The 14,152-nt window shown below is 40.4% G+C and overlaps 1 protein-coding gene across 11 annotated transcripts in view; it reads right to left on the reverse strand.

Moving 5' to 3' along the window:
• DYNC1I1 (dynein cytoplasmic 1 intermediate chain 1) overlaps positions 1 to 14,152 on the reverse strand; it is a 207,602-nt gene that overhangs the window by 11,384 nt on the left and 182,066 nt on the right. For all 11 annotated transcript variants that reach the window (XM_042816549.1, XM_042816554.1, XM_042816551.1 and 8 more), the window contains one exon: positions 9,470 to 9,595. In XM_042816549.1, coding sequence (XP_042672483.1) covers positions 9,470 to 9,595 — 126 coding nt within the window. The remainder of the gene's footprint in view (positions 1 to 9,469; positions 9,596 to 14,152) is intronic.

The raw sequence follows: 14,152 nt of genomic DNA on the forward strand, positions 1-14,152 counted from the left end.
CAAACTTGGTGGCCTTTTATGATTTACAGTTACAGTATCAGTGGATAAAGGAAGAGCAACTTACATCAGCTACCTGGACTCGTGCAAAGCGTTTGGCACGGCCCAGCACAACATCCTAATTGCCAAATTGGAGATTTGGGTTACATGAAGAGAAGCATGACCAGCACGTCAAGGGAAGGAATTCTGCTCCACCACTCTGCTCTCGTGAGACCCCACCTGGAGTACTGCGTTCAGTTCTGGGGCCCCCAGCACAAGAAGGACGTGGAGCTGTTGGAGCAGGTCCAGAGGAAGGCGACAAAGATCATCAGAGGGCTGGAGCACCTCCCCTAGGGGGTCAGGCTGAGAGCATTGGGGCTCTTCAGCCTGGAGAAGAGAACGCTATGGGGTGACCTTATAGCAGCCTTCCAGTACCTGAAGGGGGCCCACAGAAAAGCTGGGGAGGGACTTTTCATAAGGGCATGTATGACAGGATGAGGGGAAATGGCTTTAAACTGGAAAAGGGTAGATTTAGAGTAGATATTAGGAAGAAATTCTTTACTGTGAGGGTGGAGAGACACTGGAACAGGCTGCCCAGTGAGGCTGTGGATGCCCCCTCCCTGGAATCATTCAAGGCCAGGCTGGATGGGGCTGTGAGCAACCTGGTCTAGAGGGAAGTTAGAACCAGATGATCTTAAAGGTCTCCACCAATCCAAAGCATTGTAAGATTCTACAATCTGTTCTTACCACGGCATCACAAAATGTAAAAATGCCAAATGGATCAAAACTGGAATGCAGAGAATTTTCAATCTGTTGTTCTTTCCAATATCCACGGTTTTTCGGTTTTTTTTCTGACTGACAACTATATTGATCATTTTTACTTGAACTACAAGAGCTTCAGCCTGTCAGGTAACTGCACTGGCAAAGGCGTTGTCGTGGAGGCCCAGCTGAATGAAGGAGCACTGCCTCAGAGTGGAAACACCACAGTGTCTTCAGCTTAGTTTTGTTTCCACTGCTTTTTGGCTCCCAGACGGCCAAAGAACGCCCACCTGAAGAGCAGTATGAACTGCTCTATTTTTTTTGTTACTGTTTGTTTCCATGAGGATTGCTGCTTTCCCTTTTGTTTTGCATGCATTCCATTACCTGCAGAAGCTCATCCATGAAATGGCACTGTTTTTTTTTCATTTCAGACATAACCACTCAAAGATATATTTTACATTGAAATTAAAAACTGCATATGGAATTTTAGCTACTGAATACAATGTATTAGTGAACAGCTTTCCTCACTCGGTATTTTTGTGTAACCATTACCTTTCAAGTCATTAATTACATGGTTTTTCCATGTTTTAAACACATACCATTTTGCAAACCATAAAAAAAATTAAAGACATAATTAAGGATTCCCCAAACGAAATCTGCTATTGGATGTGAATGGTTGAAACCACAGAAAAATCATAAAGAAAATTAATTCTAGAAATGGCTCTTGTTTCAGAAGTGTTTAACAACACAATGATAGCACATGCATTTCAATTAAACTTGCAAATTGCTGAAGGCAGACTGAGTTTAAACTAAATTTTGCATTTGTTACTTTTTCCCTTCCACACTCCACGTTACTTGAAGCTATGAGTATTTTCCAGACTCATATCAGAAAGGGGGTAAGAACTTTCAGAGAAAATATTACACAAATGACTAACTAGATACTTAAAAATAAACATTCCATGAAACTACTGGCATGCATTTTCTTCAGCTCTGTTCCCCATCAGTTTTCCAGGGTGCAGGTCCAGAACAAGGCAGAGTAGCACAGGCATTCACTGTCTGCACTGCCTCACGGACATCTACCACAAAAAATCTGGGCCCTGATTATCTTTTCCACTGAGCTTATTCAAAGGTTTTCAGGAGAAGCAATAACTGAGGAGCTAGTAGTGAAGCCCCCACTAATGTGTAGTGGACAGATTCATACAGTCAGATAGATCCTTTTCTTCTTCCTCTTGTCCTCTACACTGTTTTCCAGCAGGAAAATACCTGTAGGAAGATTACATACCACCCTCCCTTCTCCTATTCCTGCAGGCTTTCTGTGCAAAGGGAATGATCTCTCACAGCTTTTCTTCTGCTGCTCTCATCGCTTCGTTATCCGAGTGCCTTCTAATAGTGCATTAAGCTACATGATTAACTACTGTCACATGTGGCTTGTTCTCTCTGATCCTCTCTGCAGGGGGAGAATCTGGGCCTTTGCAAGGGAAAAGGAAACATACGCTGCCTTTAAAAGTAGTGTGCAGATGAATAAAAAGGACTGGAGCCAGATTTTTGTTGGTAGGTTGATTTTAAGCTTTTCACTTCATGTGATAAGGGCTGGAGGAATTCTTATAAAAGATATCTGTACCATATTGGAAATTTATATCTTTTCACCCTGTGAAATACTCTGAGGTAAGGTATTATCTTAAGGTACAGATATAGAATCAATTTAAGTTTTAGGGTGAATATCTAGACCCTTTTTTCAGCTGTATTCACTCCTGCCTGCTTAACCCTATTGTGTAATCAACAAATGAGACAGATGGTATCTTTGGTAAAAATCTTGCACTTTCTTCTTCAGTTTTAAGGAGTAATCTTCCAGTACTAAAATGAAGGTGAAACTCCATACTCATTTATTTACAACTCATTTACAGCAAACCAGAAGAAAACACTGTCTCTACTAAGAGCAAGAGTACATCAGGCAGGCAAAGTGATCCTGTATGCCAGGTTTGACCTACTGCTAAATCACATAAAAGCACTGTGAAGCTGTCTGTTCCCACTGTCAGATCACTGCTTATTTGGAACTTTATCCTCACGGTAGTTTGCAATATTCTCAATAGACTTAAGACGTGGCCAACCTGCAGTTATGTGCTCCAGTGACAGCCTTGCTGTCAGCTTCACAAGCTCTCGCTTTCTGGCAGTAATCTCTGGCTCCCAGAAATACAAGAACCACACGTATTTCTCCAGGCTCTGAGCTCCCCAGGTAGTTACACCAAGCTCTTCAGTCTCCTTCTTCAGGCTGGCCTCACCTCCCAGCGGCCCAGACCCATGGGTACCTTTCAAACGGTCTTTTAAAATACAGGTATTTTTAAAGCAGAGGGGAAACAATGCTGAAGTACTCTTCAGAGTAGCACTGGTTTCATGAAGCTGCTTTGTCAGCCAGGAGGCCACAACAAAGATGATTTAGAGGTGCAGCAACACACCAAGACCAGCAAATGGCAGCTGGGAAAGGAAAGCTAGAGGCCCAAGGCTGGCATGGAGACAAACAGCTGCAGCCCTCATCTGCTGGTCTTGGGTAAGTCAGTTCAGTTACTTCATAGCTCAAATTTCCTCTTGAAAAACACTTCCCTAATAACAGATTGTGAGTAGGGATGTTAAGCCCCATTCCAGTCTGCTGTGAAGACGCTCATTTAAGTACCAAAACAGACTGAAAAAAACCAAGACAACGGATATCTGTCTCCATTTCCTATCCAACTAGCAGTAGACTACAGAAATAAGCACACAGTCATGAAGATGAATATACATAGGTACTCACAGCCATAAATGTATGCATTTATATATTGGGATATAGACTTTTACTGTACCAGTAATGTTTGATTTAAGCTTATCAGTACAACATTATTTTTCTACAGGAGAAGAAACCAGTGCTTACATAAAGACCTCAAAGCATTCACAGTAACCTGAAGTAATGAATATTGTAATGAGAAACACAAGTATTTAGGGTGATAATGACTGGACTTTGCTCTACTTAGATCGGCTCACCCCCTATGGAGGCTACCAAAGCTTAAAGATTTTATCACCCTAGTAATCAGCAATGGGTAATGGCCTTCATAAAACACAGTAATTAAATTGACTGATTTCAAACTAGTGCATTTTTTTCATTAGGCAGTTCTTATTTAACCTACTTCAAAAATCCCTTTGTGAATACAGGCTGTATCAGTCTAAATTCAGCTGATGAGGACCAAAGAGATTGTTCTTTCAATATTTCAGTTACTATTTAAGTAAAAAGCTGGAGTTTCTAATATGCTCTCATTGCCTTTTTCTATGTCATCTGTATAAACTTCCAGTTTTAAAAGTCTCTCAAGGTTGAACATTATAAAACTACGGGTAGTGGGGAAGCAAATCAAAACCCTGGTTCTCCATATTTTCCAACAACTCTTAAGAGATCCTGTTTTGTTAAAACATGCTTTTAAAATCCTCTGAGGCCAATGTTGCAGCCTTTATAGCAAAAATATCAACGGTGAAATTCAGGCTCTGCCTCAAAATCTATTTAATCACCCTTTATGCCTGGATTGTGTTTGTTGTTTTAACTATTGTATCTTGATCTTTGTATGCTTTTGAAAAGTAGTTGGTTGTAAGCACAACCCCTTATTATTGCTCAAATTTGCCTTCATGTTGTATACGTGAGCTGTTTCTCTGTGTTCCAAGAATACTTGTAACTCAACACAGATTTTAAAATAAAGCATTTTATGTCAAGTCTCAGCTTTGCTTTCGTGGTAAAAACATTTCCTAACTCGATACACACTCTACAAGAGCTTTAAGAATGGCAAAAGTAAACCTACTGGAAAATCTACCTGGATAAGTACATGACAGAAAACACAGTTTCGTATTTCCCTCTCCAGGCTACAGCAGTTTAACTGCATGAAAGAGACACTGGGTATGTTTTCTGTACAAAATCTATAGCGAAATATCTGAAGATAGGACTACAAAGTGCCAACCCTTCCTTACTCTAGTCAGAGAAATAACTGACTAAATAGCCATTCTGAAATATGTCAGTTGGTCATGAATGTGCATTTCTTTCTGTCTTGAACCGTCAGAATCCCAGAACAGCTGCTGAAGGCAGCTAAAATCAAAGAAATTATTTTACAAGAACCAACAGGATATTCCTTACGGCACCACTGCATCAGCCTTTTAGGCAGTTGCCAGCTCCTCCTTCACTGGCCATGTCTTTTGAAAATGAGATACGGAACTAACATCTGTTATAGAGCAAACAGGGAGGTGTGCAAACAGCCCTAATGGGGCTTAGGGAGACAGGAACTGTGAAACCTGACAGTCAGGTAACAGAGTCAGGTCAATAGAACACCGATTTCACTGCAAGAAACATCAGAGGTGATAACTGTTGGGACAGTCCCGCTTAACTGCTTTCTTTGGCAGAACCAGCTTTCCTGGATGCTCGAGAAAGACCTTTTTTTAATCAAAATGTTTCTCCAGTTTCACCATACTCATCATCCTTTAAAAGCATGACTGAAATAAACTGTCTGAAACACCGCGGAACAGAGGCAAGTTTGTCCTGCAAATAATTTAACAGAATAATGTACAGTAATAAACTCCTGTTGATTACAGTTTTAGACTCTCCAATACTGTGCTGAAAACTTACTTTATATTCTATTACAATCAAATAATAAATCACTGATTTACAGTTTTTATCTATTCATTCACAAGGCAAACAAAATACAACCTGTAAGAGATTAATGGGAAAAACAAGAAAGAATGGAGAGTGAATAAGAAGCCACTTCTTTCACAATCCAAGGTGCAAATGGTATTCTCAGTAAGCCAGGTAAGCAACAAACATGGTTGTTAGAGAATATTTATGACAGCGGCAACTGTGTAACATCACTGAAGCATGCAAAACAGGAGCAAGCTGTCTAGAAAATATATGTACAGAAGAGACAGTAGTTAGCTCTAACTATCAATCATCCAGACACGTGAATAAATCTACAGTCAGTGGCCCATGTTCTGTTAAAATCAACTTTTACTTGCTGGCTGACCAGAAAATAAGCCAAAAGACCAAATAAGCCAAAATACATTTTACATACTAACTCATAATAGCATCCCAGCTTCTAGAACAGCAAAGGTTTGTACATTTAGATCTGTCAGAGAGTAAAGTGCATTAACAGTAACTGGTTACATTCTCTTGTTTTTCAGGTTTAAGATCATATCACAGTGAAAGAATTATATTTTTTTGTTGTTCGTTTTGGCTTTTATTTTATAATTCAGTCTCTTTAAATCAGTGGTTACTGATCCACAAGAGCACATCTATATGGACTATTTAAGTCTCTTCTCCCCTGGAAGTGTGTGTATAACTCCCATTAATGCTAATGGGCATAAAGCGCACGCATTGAGGAGAAAATAGACCCCTCACTGTGAAAATAAATGTGTTCAGTTATTTTCAGACACGATGCCGAAATCAAACAACTAAAAGTACATACTCTAAGGAGATAACATATATAGCCTAACTGAAAATGTCACCATTATTTCTAACTCCCCGATCATGGACTCTGCCACGGTCTTCATGTCTGCCATTTCTTGTGTCATGAAGACTCTAACCACGTAACTCATTACAAAGGGGCCAAATCCTACACAATCAAAGCAAAACAGCCCTGATCTCAAAGTCCTTGCCTCCACAAACGATGCAAAGTTAGGCTTTGAGTCTTACATTTTCACTTTAGGCCATATGAGGTTTGTTTTACTCTGCACAATGTTAATAGTGGTAATCTTTACTATTCTCTCGGTCTCTAAAACTGTGATGACTTTATCAAAGTAAAAATTCCTATCATTTAAATTTGTTCGTTAATGATACAATAGCCTGATGTTTTCTGTTTGGATTAAAATACCTTGACTCAACTCTGCTCAAGCGGGTAAGAAAATCTGCTCATACAGTAATGTGAAATTCAAAGAAGTTGTATTATAATCAAACACAGTAACTTATCTATCCAGATCTTTTTGATAGAGCCAAAGTTTTATGAACTGACAGTTCATCTGATGTGGTATTTGGATCAGCCATGAGAAGAGTTTTAAAAATGTGCCGTAGAAATGGAGCATTAATGGTTTTGGTGAGAGTATTTGGGGTCTTTTGTAAAGTGACCTGCTGACTTTCTAATGCAAGTAACTACACTCACCTTCCTAAATCGGAACACACCTGTTGGAGGCAATGCAACACACACCTTCAAATAACTGGATGCCACTGAATTATCAGCCAGGCAGGGATGAGTTTTTTCACAGATGAGGTCTTTTCAAAAGTCAGTGCTGGAGGACATAGGTCAAACACTAGAGCTGAAAGGTCAGCTGCCCCAGCTGAGGCAAATATAATATAATACCAAGCCAAATATAAGATCTCAGCACTGCCAGGCACTGGACAGTCCAGCTCCCAGCCACATGCTTGCATCACTTCCCTTGCACTATCACTGATGCTTTATGTGCTCTCATATTAGTCAGTACACAGAACAAAACACCTCAACAGAACACCACAAATCCACTCTTCTCTGCTGATTTAGCTACCTCATAACTATGTGGGCTCACAAATATTACTACTACCAGCACAGGATATGCTAAGGATGACTGGCTGACAGGAGGAGTAGGGCTGCCTCTTCTTAACTATTGGACCAGCACATTCGTATCTGAATCAAACTTGTACAAAAAGGAAGCCAAAGGAGGATGACACCTGAGTGAAGAAACTGGCCGGTGCCTGCACAATGAAGTAAAACAGGAGCTTGTATGGCTGTCATATTTCTGTCAGACATTGCCAAAAGTACAAGATGTTATGAATTCACTTGCTTATGGCTGATGACAGCTAACCATAAAATAACTCATCGGAGCTCTTTATGAACTCACACAGAGAGTTAAATAAGTGAAGAGGCTTCTATTCAGTGTAAGAGCCCTCAGTTCCACACTTTCAAACTGCAAAATATTTCTGCCCCTTACTTAAGGCTTTACAGCAACAAGAGTTATGTGGGAGAATAGCTGAGAACCCTTCTTTTTAAAACCAGAAAAAGTCACTAACAACACAACAGCCCTGGTAGCATCTGAAGCAGGAATTACTGCACACTGATACTGCCAAAGCGAAACACGCAACAAATTAATGAATACTTCATTTCAAAAAAGGAGGACTGACACTGGCCCATGACCTGCGACGTGGATGGACATCCATCCATTTGTATGAATATATATGGAGCTGAGATGGAGACTCTGGGGCTCCACATTGGCAGAGCATGCAAGATCCATAAAGCAGAACACATTACTCTAACACTGATCTAGGCTCACGCTATTTTCCTTTTCCTTTTCAGGTAACAGAAAGCTGTCTTTCTTTTTGATCTGAGCTTGGTCACTGTGACTCATTTTGCAAGCTGAATTCTGATTATACAGAGGAAAAGGCCAAAAACTTAAATGTTACTTCTTCTGCACAGTAAATAACAGTAAATCCATTTTCTCCTGGGTGAGCTTGAGGGGATAAACAACTCTACAAATGCTTTGGTGTATGATATGCAAAAAAAGATATTTCTGCAGCCCGTCTAGACTCTCAGACAAGATCAGATTGCGCTGTCATCAGAGACATTTCCATAGCCTGTTGTAGCACTTGAAAGAGAAAAAAATACCTTTTCAGAACAGTCACGCACAGTGAAAAATAAATAAAAACAGCCTGACCCGCCAGTGCTGTAGTGGAAGTCTGAATGCACTAACCATAGACAATTTAAAAATTATGCTAATACAGCAGTAAGTTTCAGCAAACATTTGTGAGGAAAGGCAACTCCCTCACAAGTGAATGCAATCCAAAAATATGAGTCATGCACAAGCAATTTTGCTATGGGCCATAAAATCATTTTATGAGAGTTACAGATAATTCCGTATGTATTCCATAATGTTTCCCTACTGTGTAGAGATGGCTATCTCAGTATCCTATCACAGATAATAACGGAAAACAAATTCTCTACATAAAAGCCGATTGCTCAGAGATTCACCCTTAACTGTTCCAAGGAATTGTAATGCTGACAGAACACTTTTTACCTTATTCATCAAAACACAGGTAGATTCCATCAGTGCCAAACATTCTGCAGTTTAGATGGCTTTTATAATATGTAGTAGGGTGAACTGAGAGCAGCCTTAGACACAGAATGCACTTCTTACTATTTCTCAGCACCTACACTCATCAACACACATGCAGCTATCGGCCTCCACAACGACACCTCTCATTTTCCCTATTAGTACCTTTGCACATATTCAGACATATACAACATTACTCAGTACTAAAACAACAGATTAAATCTGTGCATGTCACGCTGAGAAAAGCCTCCAACAATAAGTCAATCACGAGATAAGACATGCTGGAAAATAAAAGGTAAACCCTACAGAGCTAACTTCAGAACAACAGAGATTCCTTCTGCACCTGTATTTTCCTCTTCATTTCTTTTTCTAATTGTACATTTAAAATATATATACATTAAAAATAGTGAAGATTTAAAAAAAAAAAAAAAAAAAGACTTCACTCTTGATAGTTTCTTGATAGTTTCACTAGTTGATACTAGTGAAGGTAGCGAGGCTGTTTTACAACTAACACACTGTTGGCAGTGCAGAACTAACAGGATTCCACTGAAAGTCCGGTGGCAAATTCTTTGGAGACAGCCTACGCCCCTAACAATGCAAGATCTTTTCTCAGACTTGGATGTGGTACACTGCAGAAGCTGAGCATTATAAACAATAAAATTAGTACCTCTCCAACATCATAGATCCATATGCGGCCTTCTGAATCACCAACTGCTACCTCCTTCCCAGCCTGGGCCCAGCGGACACGGTTGAGGGCAGAAGCTCCTTCTATTGTCACACTTGCTGTGGGAACCTGTTGAAACAATAGGAACAGAAAGGACAATAAAATCACTCTGCCTGCAAACCCAGGGGTCAGTTTTTAATATCCCATTTATTTGGGTGAGTCACAAATCCTTTGTCAAGGGAAGGAAAAAGAAAAAAAAAAAAAAGAAAAAAGAGTTCATTGTTTCTTCAATCACATGTGCCTAAAAACAAACAAAAAAAAAGAGTAAGGAATAAGGAATTGCTTGGAATGAGTAGGGAAGACTTTTCCACTGTAAAGGGAAGTATATGAAACAATTTTTTTCCCCTTAACTTAGGAGACATGCAAAACTGCGTCTGCTTCTTTCTCTTTCTTTCTCTAAATTCACTGACTTATGATCAAGAATCAACAGGGGGCAGGACTTGGCTTCAGTCCCACTCTGATTCAGCATGGCCCGAATACCCTGACTGCCACAGACAAATCCCGGCACTCATGCTAACGCACCCTTTGAGTGCATGCAGATAGATAGGTGCTGAGGCCACAGCTCAGGAACTAGTTAAGAGTCCTGAGCTAATCACTGCAGGGCGAGGACACAACAGAAGCTAAGAACAGCTGAGCTGACATTTAGGAACTCCTACGACATATTCCCACAATCCTCTTTTACATCCCTATGTTCCCAGGAGCCGCCTTCTGGTTTAAATACACCTGGAAGGATGCTGCTTAATTTCTAAATTCCCTCCCTTCCCCAAGTCAACCAACAAACTGAACAGGTGATCTACAAGTATACATAACGATTCTGGTTAATGTGGGATGAATAAAGCAACGAGCACGATCTTAGGAGAAGTATTTGTAATCTACTCTGGAATGAGAGCATCAAAAGGAGCTGCAGGAGGAAGGAACTGTGTGGGTGTTAGTCCTACGCAGGTAGATCATTCCATTGATTTAGGTCACCTCAAAAGATGAATGACAATGACCTGCAAGCCTAATGCTCCATCCAGCTCTTTTAAGAGAACCTGCCTGAGCAAGGAGCCGGCAGCTTACCATGGCAGCCTCTGAGCAATGCTTTCTGACTTTCACGCTTTTTAGGTCAGAGCAAATGGGACAGGACACCAGCTGTAAGAGTGGCTGCTCCAGCAGATCAATCTGTGGGGACAGGGACAAGGGCATGCCATGGGACCTGCAAGTGGAGCTGAAGAACAGTCCAAGCAAGCAGAGGCAGCTGGACAGGAGCCAGAAGGGACCAGTAGGGTCTTTATCATGGGCAGGTGGCTGCACATGAGGGCAGTGAGCAGACTGAGGGTGGCATTAAAACATGCTTGAAAATTGAGAAACCAACAATGTTAACAAAAAATAAAATCAGATTTCTTGACTTCATCTCAGTTCCTGGGCTGTAGTTTTGTACTGCAGTTGTGAGACAGGTCCAGTGATCCACATGAAAAATGATTTTAAAACAAACACTGTTTGGCTTCCTTGCCAATCTCCCTTCTGCAGCTCCAACACCTTCAGTGTGACTTAAGCTGAGGGAAGGCTGGCAGCTGAGCCTCTGCGAGTTCCCTTAAGTTCTGCTGGGGCCACACGCTCCCTGCACAGCAGCAGCAGGACACTGGCATGCGGCTCATCTTGTGCCTTTACACCCTGAGACCCTGCTGCTCCTCCTCCTCACTGAGCTGACCAAGGCCTGCAGAACCTCACAGTGCCTCTCAGCTCAGCCGCCTGCCCCATGAAGGGCTGCAAAGCTCTGTGTCAGGAATGAAAAAGGATCTTGTTTGTAGGATGATGTAGAAATAATGCTGGACAACAATGAGAAAACATACAGTGTTCAGATGCAAAGCACGCTGCCAGTCTGCTCTCCCTGCAGCGTGGCCAGGCCCAGCCCAAGCAGCCCTGCCACGGGCATCGGCAGCGTGCAATCTGGAACAAAATCACATTTAAAACAAGCATGTTTTGCTCTGCCATCGCTGATTTCTACAAAAAACAACAAACAAGCTCAGATAGTTCCAGCCAAAATTAATTTTGTATCATTTGGAAATGGGTTTCTTCCAACGACGACAAAACACCACGTTTTGAGAGCGCAAATCCACCAGCCGGCTGCGTTTCTCAGAAAACTGCAGATCAAAGATCTTGCTTTCAAGTGAGCTAATGACACATTTAGGACGCTGCTTTTTTAACAAAATCTTTCAGGGGGCTGAGCTCTATGGCTCTAGGACGGCTCTGTTCCTGTTAATGCAGCATTCTTCCAGCGTTCCACATAAAAAGAAGCAGTGTGCATACCACAGACACAAGACACAACCCATGGGTTGTTGGTTTTTTTTTTTCTTTTTCTTTTTTTAATCAAATCTGATGGTGCTGTGAAGTCCTATTAATATTCTACAGAGCTATCCGACAAAATAAGAAGCAATCATGAAATAGTCTTCAAAAATCTAAATAAAAAACCCTCTTCCCCAGTGATAGAGAGAAATACAGTTGAGCCATCGTATCTTAAAATAGTTAATAGTGATAGGTTAAATTGCACGTGCCTATTTTAGATTCTAAAGGTACGAATTTATTTTATGACTGCACTGTGTTTCTGAAGTCACATTTAAAATACTTCATAAATTCTGTGAAGCTGATCCTTGTCAGATTTTTAACAATTTTGAGGCAAGAATTTAACAGGTAGCAGATTGAGAAAGATGTGGTCAGGGGAACCTGCATTCTAAGAATGTACTTAAAAAAAAATATATTGCTTATATAACATCAAAACCTGCTTGTAAATATATCTCCCATCTGCTTCTAGAAATAGATACCATCTTCACACTGTCAAAGTATGGCATGCAAGAATGCATTTGAAAGTAATATAACAGAGAACTAAGCAATTCTATAGATCAATTTAATACCAGTGTATAGGCAAAGACTCATCAGCAGCCTAGAGACCTTCTCCATCCTTGATAAAAAAAAAAAAAGAAATGGTATGGACATATAGGGATGACAACAACATTTACCATCTGAAGCTATCTGAAAACCTTGCATTCCGATCCCTGAAATGGCATTATTCAGTTCGCAAAAGAACGAAGATACAAAGCTTTTTTTTTTTTATTTTCTTTTAAAGTCTTTTATATTAATTCGTCAAATATGAATCAAATGTGATGATTTGCATTGCTGCTCCAAAAATCATTTCTGGTATCCGCAGATTAAAAAGGCAGCATACGAATATCCTGGCTATTCTAAACTGCGATTCTGAGAACAACAGGATTGATTCGATTTGCAGCACGGTCACATTTATTTTGATCAGATGCATCTAGTTTGTGGGAAAAAAGTTCTTAATAAATCTGAGGAGCAACACTAGCGTTAAGCTGCATTACAGATCAAAACCATGAAGGTAACATATCGTAACTAAACCCAGGTATTTCCTTAATTGACTTAAAAAATAACACCTAAATAATAATGTGGCGTATTTCCCAAATTAAACAAAATGAGGTACCACTAATAACAATCGTATCTCATTCTTACAAAGAGATTTTTATCGATGGTTTGCAGCTAAACACATTATTATAGCTCTCATTTCCTACCGTCTTCACAAACGCTTTGACATTACAGGTCTGGCATCTAAAAGTAGGAACAAGCTCAAGAATAGGTGTTTCCTGATACAAAAGTGTTGACAGGGTTCTTCTCATCAACAGCAGAGCACAATGACACTGCACCATCGATCAGAGAAACCTTGAATATTATAAACTAATTATGATGACCTACCAGATAGAGGTAAAAGCAAGCAGTGATCACTTTCAGTTATGATGTTTAAAGAACCGCTTGCAGTTGCCTGGCACTGTTCCTCTGCAGAACAAAACCTCACACCTATTCACGTTCTGCCACTGTTATCATTTCAAGAGATTCTTTAATTTGCTTCACCAGTGCTCAGTGAGGAAACCCAGTGGCATCTCTTTCTCCAGAGGCACAAATTCAGTTCTCATAAAAACACAAAGCTCTGAATCCAAAGAAATAATTTCAGCCTGATCCTCACAGGAAAGCTGATTTCAGCCTTACAGTAGAAATTGTTTGTGGACTCAAGGGTAGCCTTGCAAACAGAAGAGAAGCAGGATAGAGCTTGAAGTTAATTTTTATTTCTTTGCTGATGTTTCTATATATTTATATGTAAACACGCTGAAAACACACCAGCAGTTTTCTACATACAACCTTATTATTGATGGGAATGGGATCAAGCGGTCTGTGCTTTTAAAAAAAAAATTATGGTCTTGTTGAATTAAATGGCAAAACATCAGTTGATTTCAAGCAGAGCATTTGGGGGGAAAGGTTTGGTGTTTTTTTTTCTTTTTAAAATACTTAGTTTTATGCTCTGTGTTTAAGCCTGCATTAATGAGAACACCTGAAGGATACGTCCCTCCCTTCCCAAAATAAATTCTGAGGAGACTCCTCCTGTATGTCCTCCAGCTGTATGCGCTCTAATTAAGGAGGCTGTGCTGCTTCCTGCTCGAGCACTTCAAAAGGCCTTGCTGCTCCCCTCGATGGAGCAGTGCTGGTTCCTCTTACCTGTCCGTGCTTATTTATGGCGAGCGCCAGTCACTGGGAGCCATAAACTCCGCCTGTTCTTTGCTCTGGTGGAAATGTATATCATGT

This window comes from Centrocercus urophasianus, unplaced genomic scaffold, assembly GCF_019232065.1.
Source record: "Centrocercus urophasianus isolate 14NV4802_14NV808 unplaced genomic scaffold, USGS_Curo_1.0 seq_16, whole genome shotgun sequence".
NCBI classification, from domain to species: Eukaryota; Metazoa; Chordata; class Aves; order Galliformes; family Phasianidae; genus Centrocercus; species Centrocercus urophasianus.